Below are 19,003 nucleotides of genomic sequence, written 5' to 3' on the forward strand. Positions count from 1 at the left end.
CAATATTTATTTCCCACAAAGGTTATGGCCACTTTATTCAGCATGGAAGCAATTCGTGTAGACCAGCCTGTGTTTTTCTCCAACCACTCCAACTGCAACCCCAGAAAATTGAATGGGCTGTGAATCATTATTCATTTGACTGTTCTAATCCTGAGGGGTTATTTAATCAGTTAAACCACATTGTTTCAGAAATAGGCTGTAGCTATGACAACAATGAAGAATAAATGTCCAATTGTTTGCATCATATGACTTTTAATCCGTCAGATCAACTAACGCTTTCATTTTTGTAATGTGCTATAGGCAAATGATTTCTTAAGACAGAGGTTACCTTTCTTGTGTGATTACAATATCGACTAACGATAACTGTTCATTGACTCAATCATCTAATCAAACATGCATTGTGTTAAATTATAGGGAGATGCCTGTGCGACTTTTAAATCCTGTTTCCAACCATTGATCAAGAGACTGGCTTTATAAAAAACAGCGTTGGATCCCATGACCGATATTAATAGTGAAGTCCTGTTCTAGACTCTCCCAGCGAACACTGAACACGACAGGCACTATGACTTTGAAATGAATCCCGCTTGGCGAGACAAAGAGGTTTTTTTGCCATAGTCACACGACAAGAGCAACCTCCGCGCTCCATTCAGTTTAATACGCGAGGACTGAGAGTTCGCTTTGCTTCCTGCCCTGCATTGCGAAGCCGGTCGAGCCATATGGAAATCAGAAAGCCTTTTACTTTGCCAATGGAATTGGAGTAAACTTCTTAAAATTACACTAGGTACTGGATAGACGTAATGGAACAAGATTATATTTATTATTTATTTTAATAGTTTTTACAAATAAAAGAAACCCCCGCATTGTTTTCCCCCTTTTCGCAAATGTTGGTGGACTCGGCGAGGCTCAAGTAATGGAAATTAATTGGGATCTCGGCCCCGAAGAAGTTGGTAACAATGCCGATCCCAGCCAAGAAACGAAAAACCTTTTGGGGGGTTTCAAAGTGTACAAGAGGAGGTGGTTCATTCTGTCAGTAGTCTGCATGCTGAATTGTTCAAACGCAGTGGTAAGTAGCCACTCTATTCACCGATCTCTTTTCACCGATCTAAGGTAGTAAAGTGAACTTGAAAGCTGGAGAACAACTTACCAACATGGTTAAATTAGGGCGTGTATGAGTTATATGTTTGTCATGTGTTTCCTTTGGTGACTCATGCGTGCGGTAGGGTCGGCAGATTTAGAATTTGTTAAAACTGGACTACACAGTAAAATGTCGAGTGTTACTTCAGTTTTTGGCAGATATATTTATTCTGCGTCTGCCAAAAAAATGTAATGTAACGTAATGTATAACATTTGGTCCATCATTCCAGAGTGGGACGAAATGTTATCCGTTAAGAGTTGAATGAACACTGTTGGAAGTTAAAATAACACTGGACATTTTACTGTGATACATGCTGTTCAGCTGGAAGTGAATCGCGAACGAGATCGGGAGGTGTTGCAGGAGAGGGGGAGGAGAGAGAGAGGTCAGGCAACGACAGAGAAAGAGAGGTCTGTGTAATATGAAATGACCATTTCAATGACTATATGATTGAAAAACAGTATTAATTTGGTTATAAATAAACCAACATCTTGTTTTTATAATTAGCGAATGTCTATTTAAATGCATCTCTTTGCATACATTGTTAAACTTAACAGAAAATGATACATTGGTGCTTGCAGCTGAATGTGGATCTTACTGACTTGGCAACCATTTCAAGACAACTGGGCTGAGGAGTATTATCAGCTAAAGTATGGTGTGAACTCGCCACTTAAGCCCAATTGCGATTTTCTGAAGCTAGCTACGCTACCCAAAGACACAGTCGGCATTCCAGTTAATGCCAAAGGTGTTTGGTGTGGTTGTCATTGTCATTGTATGCTGTAGCATTAAGATTTCCCTTCACTGGAGCTAAGGGGACTAGGCCAAACCATGAAAAACAGCCCCAGACCCAGACCATTATTCCTCCTCCACCAAACTTTACAGTTGACACTATGCATTTGGGCAGGTAGCTTTCTCCTGGCATTCACCAAACCCAGATTTGTCTGTCAGACTGCCAGATAATGAAATGTGATTCATCACTCTAGAGAACACATTTCCACTGCTCCACAGTTTTCAATGGTGGTGTGCTTTACACCACTCCAGCCAGCGCTTGACATTACGCGTGGTGATCTTAGGGTTGTGTGTGGCTGCTCGGCCAAGGAAAAACATTTCACCGCTTCACGACTGAGCTGTTGTTGTTTCTAAATATTTCCACTTCAGAAGAACAGCACTTGCAGTTGACTGGAGCAGCTCTAGCAGGGCAGCAATTTGACTAACTGACTTGTTGGAAATGTGGCATCCTAAGACAGTGCCGTGTTGAAGTCATGGAGCTCTTCAGTATGACCCATTCTACTGCCAATATTAGTCTATGGTCATTGCATGACCGTATGCTTGATTTTATGCAGAAGGGGTGTCCACATACTTTTGGCGTAAGAAAGGTTTCTGTGCATGTAAAGATGTACTTTGCAGTACATGTAGTTTCACAATGGTAATATTTACATCATCAATGATAAATAAATGTTTTAATTGCATTTCCAAATGTCTTATGAGGTTAACCACTACCTTGTACATAACTTAGTTAAAAATGTAGAATATCAATAACGAAGCTATCTTTGAAATATATTTTTATATTTAACTTAGTCCTGCCACCAGTGCCTTTTGCTGTCATATGCGCTGAAAAATAAGATGCTTCAGTGTGATTCATGCTTCAGTGTGGTGACATTTTCAGAAACCAAGTGAATTAAAGTCTTTATATAAGCATAGGCCTTCTTAATTTGTGTGCAATTATGCCAGGCTTCCTCACTCAGTTTGGGTGCTCTGGCTGTGTTTTATTTGCCGGTTAGGATTGCATTCTTTTGATGAGTTCTTGATCTTTAGAGGTGAAACAATATTCCCTCTCCAGTGTTGTGAAAATGTTGTGATCTATAACCTCAAAAAAATTAAATAAAAATAGGTTACATTATGAGTATTACAAAATACTGCTTGAGCGGGTGCACACAGTTATCTGAGATGATTCAGTCCTAGAATAACAAATCAAATTGTAATTCTTATTTGTGAAACGATGTAAACCCAAATTTAATTAATGAGATAATTTGATAAGATACGCATCAAATTATCCTGGACTGTTTAAGTGACGTACATGAAACAGGGCCCTGCTCTCTTAATCATGTGTGTTTTTGTTCTTATTTCCCTAGTTACAGAGTACTGACACACATATACACACACACACACACACATGCTCATACACACAAGCACACGCAAACATACACACGCACACAAACATGCTCACGCAAGTTTCTCTGGACATTTTCCCCAGGGAGAAGAGTCTGCACAGCTCATGTGATTCGTGCAAGTCCCTGTGACTGTCTGTTATGTAACACAGCTAGAAAACGTACAGGTAGACCCTACTCCACGCATGCCACTTACTGAACCTGCTGCGTGAAGTCGGTTAACATTTAGTGTCGAGTGCTGCCAGCTTTGGTGTGGAACAGCTGGCCGTTTAAGTCGCATGCTTTACAACAGAAAGAAAGGGAAAAAATGCAAGGCCTGGGCTGACTTTTGGGTCCAAAAAGCAGCCATTGTTTGTTCATACAATCAGGCTGTTTTCATTCATTAAATCATCAGGCACCAGGCCCAAATGTAGATTGTGGTCTGTAGTGACTATATATGCATGCACATTTTTTGTTTGTTTGGTTTTTCTTTCAACCGTAAGTTGGTTTGGTTTTTCCCTGGGACCTTTGTACTTCCTTCTCAGGCCCGGTGTAGCTTTGTAACGGGGTAATTTGTGTTTTTCCCACATGCATGCATTATCACGTGAAAACAACATGCATGTATTCTCGTGAAACCAGATAATTTGCTAGAAGAAACATTTCAAGATTTGCAGAAAAACAGAAGCATTTGGAAAGAATGCAATTGAAAAAAATCCCAGCTCACATCTGCGCATGTTACATCTATCTCATATTCATATTATGAGGTTTAACAGGCTGATTGTGTTACTGTAATAAGGCTTTGTGATGTCATAATGAATCTCAGGATGTAATGGGGCTTTGTGATGTCATAATCAATCTCAGGATGACTGAAGAAGTGGTCTGTGGATGATGCTTAACATAATTATAGTCAGTGAAAATGTCATTAGAGGGTCTCCATCTGTTCTCAGAACTGAAGCTTTCAATGTCCAACAAGTGTGACAGTTTATTGTTGGACTAATCTTTTGAAGAAAGTGGTGTTGTGGTCATAATGACCTTTGATAAAAGCGTGATTTTATTTTGGGAAATCACTGGCTGTAGTGCAGTGTGTAAGGTTTTTAAGATAGGGGCTGCGATTGCCAATTGCATTAGTAAATATTAACTTGTATAAACTGATAATATTTTTTTAATGTTGCAAACTAAGTAAATTGAAAATGTGTTAAAACTGTTTGCTGTGTAAATTGCTAATATGTATGGAAGTTGTAAGCTGATGTAAATTGTATAGATTAAGGGCATCTTGCTAAAGCAGGCAAACAATTTGCCTTTGTTTCCCCTGGAATAAACACAGGAAGTACTAGTGGGTGGTTTCCCAGACCAGTGGTACTGCAGAATACTAAATGGTGTCAGATGGACACTGAGCGTGCCCAGACCCACCCTGACCCTGCTGTTCTTCTATGACATCACATACTTCTCTAGGTTCTTCCCTCTAGCACAGCTGAGCAGTGTTTGTGGTCATTATGTGGTGACATGAGCGCAAATTACAGTATCACATGAGGACTGGCTGTCATTTCCTCCCCTCCGCCTTGCAGAAAAGTGCTGAGTGCTGTGAGGCAGGGCTTTGTGACTCTGGGTCACTGTTTGGAATATGCCATAGGTGTAGTTTCTGTTTCAACATCGGGGGAGGGACAAAGGACACAGCTCATATCAAGGCCATGTGCAGATTTTCCAGTGTGCATGTGCTAAAAATCATGGGGTGTGCTGGGTGGGGTATGCGGTCTGCCGTATGGGGTGTGCTCTGCCCCGTCACCCTGCAAGTCTACACATATGACCAAGAAATCGTTTTTATATTTAACTTTGGGGCATGTGCTTTAATCAAGTTTTATGACTAAAAACACCTTCAGATTAGATACCTGGTAGTCTTGGTCTGTTTTCAACTGTATTAGCTAGATGCCTGGCCTATATCAGCAGAGTGATCTTTGCTGTTGTGATTTAAATTAAATGTATTTCCCTTCATTTTTACGTTGACAGAGAACCCAGGTTCCTACGGGTGAGATTAACTCATTCAACTTTTGTGTAAGATTAGCCCGTCCTATGTGAGATAATCCCCCCCCACCCCCCCTCCTGTGTGAGATTAATCCCCCCACCCCCCCTCCTGTGTGAGATTAACCCCCCCCCTTCTTTTCCCTCCCCCAGATATGGCTGAGTTTTGCTCCAGTGGCAAATCTGACAGCCAGGTATCTAGGGGCCTCCCTGGACCAGGTCAACTGGCTGTCCCTGGTCTACATGGTGGTGGCTGTTCCCTTTTGTTTTGTCACCACGTGGATGTTGGACACCCTGGGACTCCGGATCTCAGTGAGTATGGGGGGCTGGGGGAGGAGGCATGGGTTCAAATCCTAAAATGATGCACATTTTTCCTTTTCTCCTCTCTTTGTACATGCTTTGAGTTTATACTTGGTGTGATTTATGTTACTATGAGGTGCAATGATGGATATTTGTTCTGTAGGTGTGACTTTACAATGCCTTTTGTTATATTTGCAAATAAAAATCAATTTATAAATAAATATGCTGCCATAAAAATAGGCTGTCGTACTTATGCATGCACCAGTTTTTTTTTTTTTAAACTGATCTTCTTTGTGTAGTAGGACTATGAAAACGGCTCAGTAATGATCTTCTCATTTTATTTTTTACAACCTGAAAACTTGCAAACCTGAACTTGTGAGCCACACACCACTGTAAACAAAACTTGTGTGCACAGAATAAATAAATAAAGAATAAATAAGTATGGTAGGCCATTTCTGCAAGTTGACACAGAGTAGTTCTACTATGCAACTGACTATTTACCATTAATTTCCATAGCTAATATAGCTAGGGGTGAAACAATAAGAGAAATAATAAACTAAAATAAGAAAATGGCTGCTTTTATCATCACGTTGGTGGCTATCTCTAAACCTTGCTGTTTATTTTAGAAAGCATGACAGCCGACTGAGCATGGAAGAGATGGAAAAGGTGTTGTTCACAGACTGAGTCTTTGGCTCAGGCTACAAAATTTGAGAACTTTGTAATAGGCTAGAAACGAGTAGCCTATGTTTCTATGAACAATGGTTGTGGTAGATGATTTGCGTGGTGATAACTGGTGGTACCCAAACTGACCTAATTTGTCGGTCAGTACAAATGCAGCCAACTCCAGACTTCCTTTCAATAATTTAATTGGTGTTATTTCACTGACATACACCATAACAAAACAAATTGTGCGAGCAAGGACGGTCTGCTCTCGCAACTTCGCTAGCTATGAATGAACAAATTTGGTCCATGTGCAGTGAGACAGTAAGTCAGTGGAGGGATAAATCACGCAGTGCATGCGCAGCAGGGGATTTTACACAGCTGCCCCCCAGATTCGTGTAGTCCCAAATATGCAATAACCTAAAAGTCCCTGCTGTGCTACTGGGGGCTTCTGTCTCAAGGCATCTTGGGGAGCTCAATCAGCTTGGCTACTGCACACTTGTAGATGCTACCTTTGATGTGCACCTCAGCGCTCCGTACCTTGCAGTCATCGCTGGGGAAAATGCGTGTAACATGTCCGGTGGGCCAGAGGGCTCTCGGAAGCTGTGAGTCGATGATCACAACGACTCGCCCACGGCGAGGTCAGGAGTGTTGTTCCGCCACTACTGGCGAAGCTGTAGACTGGGGAGGTTCCTGTGGGTGAACCGACCCCAGAAATGGTCAGCGAGCACTTGGCTGTGCTTCCAGCGGCGACGTCCCAGAAGATCACGGGAACCATAGAGGGCCTGCGGAAGGAAGGAGCCTCGCCGCCCCATCAACAACAGATTTGGTGTGATGAGATCTGGGTCAGCTGAGTCAGATGACTCATACCCCAGGGGCTTGGAATTCAGGATCCCCTCTACTTCAATGAGGACGGTTGACAACATCTCTTCTGAGTCCTTGAGGAAGACATGGAGACATGGAGACAGATTTAATCCCCCGCTCCTAGACTCCACCAAAGTGGGGGGTGAGAGGGGGATTGAACTTGAAAGCAATGCATTGCTTTTCCAGCTGTTCCTGGAGGGTTGGTTCGAGGGCCGTGAAGGCTTCCCACAGTTCCCTTTCACCTCCGCAGAAGTTCGTGCCTCTGTCACACAGGATCTCATAGGTCTTGCCTCGTCTTGCTATGAAGTGACGAAGGGCTTACAAGAAGGAGTCGGTATCCATACTAGGGAGCAGGTTGAGGTGGACGCGCCTGGTGGTAAGGCATTTAAACACTATGCCCCATCGCTTTTTGTGTTGCCTTCCTAGCCTAACTGTGTACAGGCCAAAGCAGTCTACCCTGGTAGACGAGAAAGGTGGTTGGTTGAGTCTATGTCATGCGGAATGCGGGTCGGCCATCTTCGAGACCACAGGAGTGCGACTTGCAACTTCCAGCATTCCAGATACTGCCACTGATGCTTCTTGATTGGTTGTCGGCTGCGGAGAATCCAGTTGGTCCTCCTGATCTCGGTGAAGACTCGCTTGGGCCCTGTGTTCAGTAGGCAGTCATCATTATCCTGCATAATGAGTTGCGTGATTGGGTGATCCGGTGCCAGGACAATGGGATCACCCAAAATTCATAGCTCAGTCAACTCTGATGCTGGTTTTATAGATAGGTGAACTGAACAAAAGTAGCTCATACAACACAAAATCTTTAGAATGTGTGATTACTTTCAATCACAGTTTATTGAAGGTATTTGAGGGTTTTTTTTAATTGTTAAAAAAGCAATGGCTACCAAAAACAAAGAAAAATGTAAAATTCAGGTAAAATACCCTAGTTCAAAGAAAGTGGGGAAAAAAATAATAATATTACAGCAAATTTACATTAAAAATTATACAGACAATCACAGTTTATTGAAGGTATTTGGGCTTAATAAATCAGGAAACATCTGTAAATGAAAGGTGATTGTCTGTATAACTTTTAATGTAAATTTGCTGCAATTTTATTATTTTTCACTTCATTTGTATTTTATGTTAATTTTACGATTTTTGTTTGGAAGTTGTCGCTGCCAATCATTTGACCGTTTTTAAAATAATAATAATTATTATTATTATTTTACAGTGCAAGAAATATCGAATTTTTCCATACCCTAATTATCTCTGCCCTTAGCAGTTGGCTTTATTGCTGAACGTTTCTCTGTCTGCTGTCAGCTGTCAAAAGGGCATGAAACCTCCCTCGAGGCGTGGGCTTATGGTGGGCCTTCGTTCTCTGCCTCCGTTTGAGACAGACATCTGGGTCTGAAAAAAATCATTTTCTCTAGTTAATCAGAAAAAAATCTCATTCTGGGATGGGGGTGAGTGGTAGGGATTACTGTGGTGATTGCGGGTTCTAAAACACCAGCTGTTGCAACCTGGGGTGAAGCACATACCATAGACTTCTGCAGCCCTCGCTTAAAAATGAGAAACCAACTCAGACACAAGAAACGAGGCGAGGCAAAGTTACCATGCAGTCAGCAGCTTTAACTCGTCCGTTAACTGGTGAGAAACAACAAAACCCAGCAGGCCTTGCGGCTCTCCAGGATCAGGCTGCAGATCCCGGTCACAGCCTGTGAAGTCCGCTGTGCTCAAATTCATTAGAAAGCTTGTGCTATCAGTCAGTGTGTACTGCCTGGCTTTGGATGCTGTCAGTGTGTATTGCCTGGCTGTGGGTGCTGTCAGTGTGTACTGCCTGGTTGTGGGTGCTGTCCATCACTTTGTACTGCCTGGCTTTGGATGCTGTCATTCAGTGTGTACCGCCTGGTTGTGGATGCTGTCAGTCAGTGTGCACTGCCTGGCATTGGGTGCAGTCAGTCAGTGTGCACTGCCTGGCTTTGGATGCTGTCAGTCAGTGTGCACTGCCTGGCATTGGATGCTGTCAATCTGTATACGGCTTGGCTGTGGGTGCTGTCAGTCTGTACTGCCTGGCTTTGGGTGGGTGCCTGCCTGGCTGTCTGCCACACAGAATAACCATGCAGCGGAGATCCCACCATCACTGACTGACAGACAGTTAGCATGCTGTAATTAAGCCTGCCTGCTCCTCAGCATGAGAGCGAGGGCACTGTCCATCAGTGTGATGATCCTGAACTGTATAAAATTACTCTCCCTCCCCCGCCGTGTTTTCCTGCTTTTCACATCGTACAGTCGTCATAATGAGCGCACCTCCCTGTAATGCTGGTTGATCGTTTGGTTGTCAAATTCTGAGCAATTCTGTTATTACTTTAGAAAAAATGTGCTTTCTTGTGTTGTAGGAAATATGCAAATAAAATTTTAAAAAAGTGAATCATGAATGTTGATGTCGTGTTCTGTTCTGGTACAACTACAGTCAAGATTTCATGATTGCATACAGAAATCAAACTGTGAGTAACTTCTGTAAACGTTAAAAAATACATCCATTTTATTTATTCTTTTTGACCACTGTTTATTCTCATTTATTTGCTCATTGCCCAGCCATTTTTTATGTAAATCTAGGGGTCGCTGTGGATACAAGCACATGTTGAATGACTGCTCTGATAAAAAGGGGAAATGCTGGCGTTCTCAGTGACGGTGCCACGTTTTAGCCCCTGCCGACCGAGGCTTTGATTGACGGTGGTTAATGATAAACTATAAACCCTTAGAATGATGTCTTGGCACATCTCCCCCAGCAACCCTGTGCAATGCAGGAAATGTGCTGCAATACAGGAAGTGGGTCCCATGTCAGGAGGAAGTGATATGATCTCAGGGCCTCAAAGGGCCTTCCAGAGATTCTCTGGGGGGGTGTTGGTCCTGGAGAGCTGCAGGGTCCTATTTTCACCTTAATATTAAAAAGAAATGTACTTCAAAGGAACCATGTGAGTATGACTAGCTACTTTTATTGATGAATTTAGTGCAACAACAAATCAGCCCTGTAGCTCTCCAGGACCAGGGTTGGGAACCTCTGCTCTGTAGTAACCAGGTTAATTCCACCACAATTCTCTGTATTTCCTGTTTAAAGGTTTCTAGCTGGCAAAGGACATTTCCAGTGTGCTATATTATGGTTTATGAAAATTCATAAAGAGACATGCCTGAGGACAAAACCTTCAGTACCATGTTCTGTTATTCATTTTCATAAGGCAAATCTAATTAGAACTAAATCAAACTAAATTGTTTCCACCGACAAAACCAGACTTTGTGAACTTCTCCTGCATTAAAATGTGATGAGGTGTGTGCCATACTTCTTGAATGCTGTTAGACTATCGTATCTACAATACTATAGCTTTTTTCCATCTGGTTAAACCATAGTATCTGTGGTAGTATGGCTGCTGGCCATCTGGTCAGACTATAGTATCTATGATAGTATGGCTGCAGACTACGTGAGTATCTGGTTTGACTGGCTGCTAAGCCATCTGGTTAGCTGCTAAGCCATCTGGTTAGACAGCACGTAGCCATACTACCATAGATACTGCAATCTGGTTTGACTGTAGTATCTATGGCAGTATGGCTACTGACTAGTTGGTTGTTCTATAGTATGTATGACTGGTTCTCTTTGTGTCTGGGCTTGCAGCTCATCCTGGGGTCCTGGCTGAACATGGTGGGGAGTGGCCTGCGTTTCCTCAGCATCTTGAACAGCCTGCCGCAGTCTGTGCGCTACTTCCCCCTGCTGATGGGAGGCCAGACGTTGTGCGCCCTGGCGCAGACCCTCATCATCTTCTCCCCCACCAAGCTGGCTGCGCTCTGGTTCCCTCAGCATCAGAGGGCCACCGCCAACATGATTGCCTCTATGTGTAAGTCAGGGATCTGTTGGTGGGGGTCACAGAATCAGAGGGGGTGTTGGTTAGGGCTGGGTGGGGTTAGAGGGTAAGTACTAGAGTCAGCCATGGCCACCAAGTGGACCATGGATGTTTGATCTCAGACTGACTTGATCTTACTAGCTGACTAGGCTAAGTGCATCCTTTGGACTCCAGCCAAGAAGATTAGGCTCTCCCACTGAACAATGCTTCGTCTAGACCGTGGCCCATCCAACGTTGGAACACAGGATTCATGATTACTACTGATTGATTGGTTGAGTGACTGAGCAAAGAAATGCATTTTTGGTTTTTACCAACTGTAGCAAAGAAGATTTCCTTCTTTTTCCACTAACCAATTGGACCTGTGGCATCATCTTCTCCCATAATCGTGGCAGACCTGACATCCTCTGATGGGAGGGGTGGCTTGGTGTTTAGACAAATACTTTCAATGGACTTCTAAATCCCCACACTTTTTCCCACCTGAACTGAAGCTGGATTGCTCCTGGCTGTACTAACACGGATCGGAGCGTCCTCCATCTCCTCCCTCTGCCAGCGCGGAGAGCTCAAACTCAGAGCCGTTTCTGCAGGGTATTAAGCTGGTGAGTATTGAGGAGTCTGGAATAATCTAGCCTCCACCTGAGCAAACACCTGAACCGAAATTACACCATCACCTTATGTCCAGATTTAATTCCTGTTTGTTGCATCTTGATTGCATTAAAAATGGTTTTGTGTGTGTGTGTGTGTGTGTGTGCATGCATGTGTTACATATGTCTCTCTCTCTCTCTCTCTCTCTCTCTCTCTCTCTCTAGCTGTTGATGAACAGGGCATATATGATTCTCCTGCTGTGCATGGGATCTGGAATAGCTGTGTTCACTTGCTTCTCAACCGTGCTGGACCAGATCCTTTGTGTTAAAGGATACAGTGATGTAAGGAACTCCTCTGACTACTCCAAAACGCACAAATACACTCGTAGATACACACACGGCCACATACAAGCACGCACACACATACATGCGCACACACATGCATGTACGTATGTGTGCACGTTCATAGAATGACATATGTCTTCCAGTCAGAAATTGATATTGATTAAAAAACCAACAATGCACAAACACAGTCACACATCCATACATACTCAAAGTCAATTATTTAATAAATTAAAAAATAAAACCTCTGTCTAAGCCATTTGCCTAATAGCACATGACAGGAAAGTGTTGGTTGATCTGACTGATAAAAAGTCATGCAATATGAATGCTGAATTTCTTCTTCATGGCATGCGTATGTGTTTCTAACAGTGTGGTTCAAAGAAAATACAGTTCAGGGGATGGAATTATGGTTGTAATGGAAACCAGCATGTTGGGGGCCTGGGGGGGGGGGGGACTTGGGGGTAAGTTCCTAGCCTTCTCATCCCTGCTGTAGAATACCCAACACCCAATTTCTATCCCATTCTAGGAGTTTGCGGGGATTTGTGGAGCGCTCTTCATCCTGTTTGGGGTGGTTGGCGCCGCCTTCCTGGGGTTCTATGTCGACCGCAGCAAGAAGTTCATTGAGGCCACCAAGCTAGGCATGTCCCTCTGTGCGCTAGCCTGCATCGGCTTTGCAGTGGTGAGCTCCCATCTGTGTCAGGCCTTTCCCATAATGCACTAGGCCTTCCCCATGATGCACCAGGCCTTCCTCGTGATGCACCAGGCCTTTCTCATAATGCACCAGGCCTTTCCCATGATGCAATACGTCTTTCCCATGATGCACCAAGCCTTCCCCATGATGCACTTGGCCTTCTCCAATGATGTAGCAAGCTTTCACCATGACACACCACACAAGGACCGCACTAGCCCTAACCCTAGCTCTAACAATGAATTTAATTGACTCCAAGTTTCACTGAGATTATTTCACAAAGTATGTCGCTGCATTTTCCTCCCCAAATGTATCTGAAAGTTAGCTGGTTGACTCTGTGATGTACTTGGTGAAATTCCTTCTGCTGTCCGTGTGGGGTGATGGGAATGTGCATTAAATGGCATTAAAACATGTTGAAATGTTCTTCCAGGTGTCCCAGCTGCGTGACCAGAAAGCCGCCGTGGCTGTCTTGTGCTCGCTCTTCGGATTTTTCGGGTTTTCATTATACCCTGTTGCCATGGAACTGTCAGTGGAGAGTTCTTATCCTGTGGGAGAGGCGTCTTCCTCCGGCCTCCTCTTCATCTCAGGGTACGTGCTACTATGGTGACAGGCTGCTATGGTAACGGGCCTCTGGTCCTTACCGTTTGGCCTGCTTTGGGTTTGGGTTTCAGCATTTAAGTGTGGCATTTCAGTCATTGCTTGGCTAAAGTGGTCACACACCTTGTTACCAAGGCCTAAATTGCCCACTGATTGAAAAGAAAACACAAAATAACCAACAGACTCTGTGTCCCTCCAGAACCAGTGTTTGATATCTCTGTTCTTGACTAGGGGTATGCTATGTTAAAAAAAATAAATTAATTTTTAAAAGTCGCTCTGTATAAGAGCGTTTGCTAAATGCCTGTAATGTAATGTAATGTAAAGTAATGGGTACCCAAACAGTGGTTCATGTCTTATGTACTGTATTCTTGTTCTGCACGTTCATAAAATTGGTCCGTTATCTGCAAGATTTTCAATGGTGTCTACAGGGTTAAAGCATTTAAAATAAAGCATTTTACCCTGGTCTGCATGGACACCAAATCTTTCTCTGACTGTTTAATAAGCAAAGGCACTGATTGTTTGGATTCTTATAGGCAGATCCAATCCATCATCTACATGGTGATTCTCCAGGCGCTGACCAAGCCAATAGCAGACTCCCCTTTCTCCACATGTGGAACTGGAGGAAGCCAGGGCTTGAGTTGGAGAGGTAAGGCTGTCCTTGTCCTACCAGCGGCATTTATGTCACAGCCAGTCAGGAAGGCTGTAGCTTTGTGGTTTTGAGACTTGTTAGCGGGCCCGATGGTTCCCCCCACAGACCAAAAACCGCTGACCGAACCAGGGCCTGTCATTTGTGATTTGTGGTTGGGTGCGCACCACACCGCACCACCAGATGTGGAGTCCCGCTTGTATCCTTACCCAGACTGCCCAAAACAGCTTTCTTACAGATATTTTGCAGCCTCTGTTTAAAATTTAAAAAAAAAAAGTGATTCCCAAATTCAGCTGCAGTCACACTGGATATGTATATAACACAGCTTTATAGTTCTGTGACACGCGAGCCCCTTGCTGTTATATACAGTGATTTTGTTTCTTCTTTTTAACTTAGAATACTAATGGATATAATAATAAATACATTTAAAGCCTAAGCATAAATGTCCTTTAAGAACATTCTGGAATTGGCCATTTCTGCATATGATTGGATCTCTATGTATTTATTATGATGACGATTATTCGTAGCATGATGGTGATCATCATCATCATTTTTACTCTATATTTATTGTAATATAATAAATAATGTAATAAATATAGAGTAACAAAAGTGTTGATGTACAGCTGTGTGGTCTCTGCAGTGCCAGTACTGGTCATGAGGGTGCTGATGCACAGCTGTGATTTCTCTGCCTTGCCAGTGCTGGTCATGAGGGTGTTGATGTACAGCTGTGATTTCTCTGCCTTGCCTGTGCTGGTCATGAGGGTGTTGATGCACAGCTGTGATTTCTCTGCCTTGCCAGTACTGGTCATGAGGGTGTTGATGTACAGCTGTGTGGTTTCTCTGCAGTGCCTGTGCTGGTGATGGCTGGTTTGTGGAGTGTGGGAACCTGCTGTTTCGTCCTCTTCTTCCACACTGAATACCGAAGGCTTCGGGCCGAGGCAGATGCCATCATCACCACAGAAACGGAGCCGGGGAGATCGCAAAGCACCAGAGAGACGTAGTAGAATGTACAGGGGGAAACTTTACCTCATTGGACACGTGTCTCTCTACTGACCTCAGGAAAGTGAACGTATCTTCTAAGAACTGCTGTGCTGCTCATTGTTATTTGACTGCACCAGGTCACTGATTCATTTTACACCAGTTCAGGGTCCCAGGTTCTTGGTGCCCTGTTGGTGTGATGGTAGGTAGGCAGTGAATTCCAAACGACAAAATTTTTAAGGAAGAGTCATCGACGAACATGTCGCTGTCAGCATTCTCAATATAAACTCCATGTTCTTCGTTTTATGTCACTTGAAGCCTTTGGGGGCTGCACAAACTTGGCGTGAAGATTTTTCCAAGTTGGTTTGCACAACACAGGATCATTAACTTGGTCTTTTTGAGTATACTGGCTTCTTAACAGTCACGTGTAATAGCACCTCGACCATTCTGTGGCCTGGATTAGTGTACTCCCCTGCTAATCCAAAACCCTTTGGAATCTGCAGCATTATTTCCAAGCATGGGTGTGTTCATCTACCTCTTAAACAAGCCCACTGCATGTGCACTGTAACTTTTTTAAATATGGTACTTCATGAGCTACTAGTTGTGTTTTTATTGGACTAAAACACTGATTTTTCACTGATTTTTATTACATTTATATTTGTTCGATTACTTTTACAGGTATCTCAGTGCTTGAAATGAAAACTATTTTAAAATTTGTTTAATGTAAATAAATGCATGTATTTTTAATGCTGTGTTTTCTAAAAAATAAATGGCAAATCATTTAAATATAAACAATTAGCAGTTTTATACTTGTAATTTTATCAAATTTGATTAATTGTGTACCAGTTTTTAATCTTCTGAGTGAACCATTAACTTGCTACTCAAAATATGATCCATACTTTTCTTAATTGCATGTGAAACACTTGGTGTGAATTCCCAGCCTTTTTCCTTTGCCATTTTACATTCTGAGCTATTGAGATGTAAAGCCTAAACATCTGTTCCAAAATTGTTCATTTGGAAAATGGATTGGAAATTTGCACATTTTTGTTGCACAAAACCAAAAATGTAAAAGTATAAACTCAATTAATTGCATACAGTTGTAGTTGTTTCCCCCATATTGTCATCACTTGCTTGCATATGAAAGTGTTTTATTGTGTTCTTAAGCTTGTTTTGTTTTATAATTTTCATGACATGGATGTATGTATCTCTGGCCGGTTCCAAGCTCTTTAATAAAAGTGTTTTTTCAATACGTGTGTACTTTTTTCAATGCAACTTTGAGACAAATCACATATATACACTGGAGGGGAATTTTCATGGTACAATTTAAATGGTGTAAGATTTTTGTATGAGCTACTATGATTACAAATATTTGTGCTGGAAAAAATACAAAATATAAACCCCAGAGGAATTTTGGTTTTGTCAATGAAACAATAAAGCATCCGAAGTGATTTAGGCAATAATCTGATATAATTTCTGACAAAAGAATAAATATAAGGAAATATTAGGACTGTGTGTAAACATGTGGGTCAATTAGTTGGGAACCCAACATGTGGTAAATTTGAACCAAATAGATCACCACGGTCTTTTCACGCTGAATAGTCACACAGGGGGACTGCATGTTTAAACTCCCAGTGGCAAGTAAAAACTCCCTGTTTGGAAGAAATTTCCTGAGGGATCTAGCTTACAGAGTACTGAATTTCAGGTGGGTTCTCGTGGATGCACCAGTGGCAGCGTGAAGCCTTGTTCCCAGGCCAGCACAGAAACTGGGAATTTGCATCAATTCTGGACAAGAATAAATTCAAATAATGCTCTTTAGCTCTCTCTGCTGGTCAACTCCATTTAAGCAATGCTTAAGGACAAGCAATCGGTGGTACATCTTGTTCCGTTCTGATTGCACTGGTTTCATCAACAACCTGAAATCTATTACATAATATTTTGCCAATACACAATTGATACTTATTTCATTTTTATGCAAACGCCATTTCCTTACTATGAATAAGACTTGTGAACAATTCATAGTGAAAAAGTATGTTACATGAGAGGTTTTGTGTGTGTGTGTGTGTGTGTGTGAGTACTCGTGTGTGTGTGTGTGGCAGAAGAAACTGGGAACATTGCCGAATGTTTTGATGATGACTCTTGGCAAGCATATTATATATTTTATTTTAAGTAACCAAGTTTTTAATAGTACACATCTCCAAGTACTATCAAAAAATGCTTCTTTAATGAAGGCCCCTTTAATAATCATGATGAAAGAAATGCTGATATGTGGGAGACAAGTGAAAGGGAACCCTACTGCTGCCTGCTGAGTTTGTTAAATTTGACAAATGTGTTATTCAAGAAAAACAGGTTCAGGAATGCGTTCCTGTACAGTCAGGGAAGGCATGCTCTCTTGCTTCACTGTTCTAGCGGTGGGCTCCACTAAATCAACTCACTTTTATACAACTGATTTCCAACTAGTTCAAGATGTTTATAAGGCCACAGGCCACTTAGGTGCAGTGCAGATTAATTTCTTTCCACACAATATATTATATAAATTTAGCCTTGACATATGTTAATATTGTTGAATCAAAATATGGCAGACTATTCCATGTATTAATATTGATGCATATATGTGATGATCTTAGCAGACATGACGTAAGCATTTCTGAAATACCCTTAATCCCAATGCAAACAGCTCATTTTATTAAAACGTCTTTAATGAGTGAACAGACACCCAGCTCACGCAGAGCTGGTCTGGGCACATTGTTGGCTCTGGCTCTGATCATAAAGGCCACATCTGTTTCGGAGGCCTGTCCTGGAAACGATGGCCATAAGGGGAAGGTGGGGGTGATAGTGGGGTGTTGGTGGGGTGTCTACGCTGAGTTAATTAATTTCACTTCATTATCACTATCATTAAATATGACAGGGGAAGTTAATTAGTGAGTCACCACAAATTACTGTTTACAGATAAAAGGATGGAGGCTCTAGCAACAGACATTCATTCCCTCAGTAACACTGAGAAACATGCTGTACCCAGCAGAACTACACAGAGAACCGCCAAGCATCTCACAATTATTTATAATTAGCACTGGTACAGCCATTATTTCCTCCCCAGTTGTCCTAGTTGATGGTGTATTTAGCAGCATTCACGTCATACCTATTTTCATTGAGCTCTCGTGGAGTTTTACATGATGTACTGCCCAACCACAGATATCCTCCAATGCCTGGGTTGACCTTTAACTCATATTCCTTTGGTGCAGGATTAATTGTGCACATACAGTTGAAGTCGAAAGTTTACATACACCTTAGCCAAATCCATTTAAACTCAGTTTTTCACAATTCCTGACATTTAATCCTAGTAAACATTACCTGTCCTAGGTCAGTTAGGATCACAACTTTATTTTAAGAATGTGAAATGTCAGAATAATAGTAGAGTGAATTATTTATTTCAGCTTGTATTTCTTTCATCACATTCCCAGTGGGTCAGAAGTGTACACATACTCTGTTAGTATTTGGTAGCATTGCCTTTAAATAGTTTAACTTGGGTCAAACGTTTCTGGTAGCCTTCCACAAGCTTCTCACAATAAGTTTCTGGAATTTCGGCCCATTCCTCCTGACAGAACTGGTGTAACTGAGTCAGGTGTGTAGGCCTACTTACTCGCACACACTTTTTCAGTTCTGCCCACAAATTTCGATTGGATTGAGGTCAGGACTTTGTGATGGCCACACCAAAACCTTGACTTTGTTGTCCTTAAGCCATTTTGCCACAACTTTGGAAGTATGCTTTGGGTCATTTTCTATTTGGAAGAGCCATTTGCGACAAAGCTTTAACTTCCTGGTTGATGTCTTGAGATGTCTTCAATATATCCACATAATTTTCCTTCCTCGTGACGCCATCTATTTTATGAAGTGCACCAGTCCCTCCTGCAGCAAGGCACCCCCACAACATGATGTTGCCTCCCCTGTGCTTCACGGCTAGGATGGTGTTCTCCGGATGGTGTTTAGCTCCAAACATAAAAATGATCATTATGGCCAAACGGTTCAATTTTTGTTTCATCAGACCAGAGGACATTTCTCCAAAAAGTGAGATCTTTGTTCCCATGTGCAATTGCAAACTGTAGTCTGGCTATTTTATGGCGGTTTTGGAGTAGTGGCTTCTTCCTTGCTGAGCAGCCTTTCAGGTTATGTCGAT

The 19,003-nt window shown here is 42.3% G+C and overlaps 1 protein-coding gene across 1 annotated transcript; it reads left to right on the forward strand.

Moving 5' to 3' along the window:
- The first annotated feature begins 526 nt into the window (after positions 1-526).
- LOC135258578 (solute carrier family 49 member A3-like) lies at positions 527-16,079 on the forward strand. The gene is made up of 9 exons (XM_064342046.1): positions 527-1,063; positions 5,449-5,607; positions 10,775-11,059; positions 11,525-11,596; positions 11,807-11,923; positions 12,450-12,602; positions 13,042-13,199; positions 13,742-13,854; positions 14,701-16,079. The coding sequence occupies exons 1-9, from the start codon at positions 911-913 to the stop codon at positions 14,853-14,855; spliced, it is 1,365 nt and encodes a 454-aa protein (XP_064198116.1). The 5' UTR covers positions 527-910; the 3' UTR covers positions 14,856-16,079.
- Positions 16,080-19,003: the final 2,924 nt, after the last annotated feature.

Source organism: Anguilla rostrata, chromosome 7 (genome assembly GCF_018555375.3).
Source record: "Anguilla rostrata isolate EN2019 chromosome 7, ASM1855537v3, whole genome shotgun sequence".
Taxonomy (NCBI): Eukaryota; Metazoa; Chordata; class Actinopteri; order Anguilliformes; family Anguillidae; genus Anguilla; species Anguilla rostrata.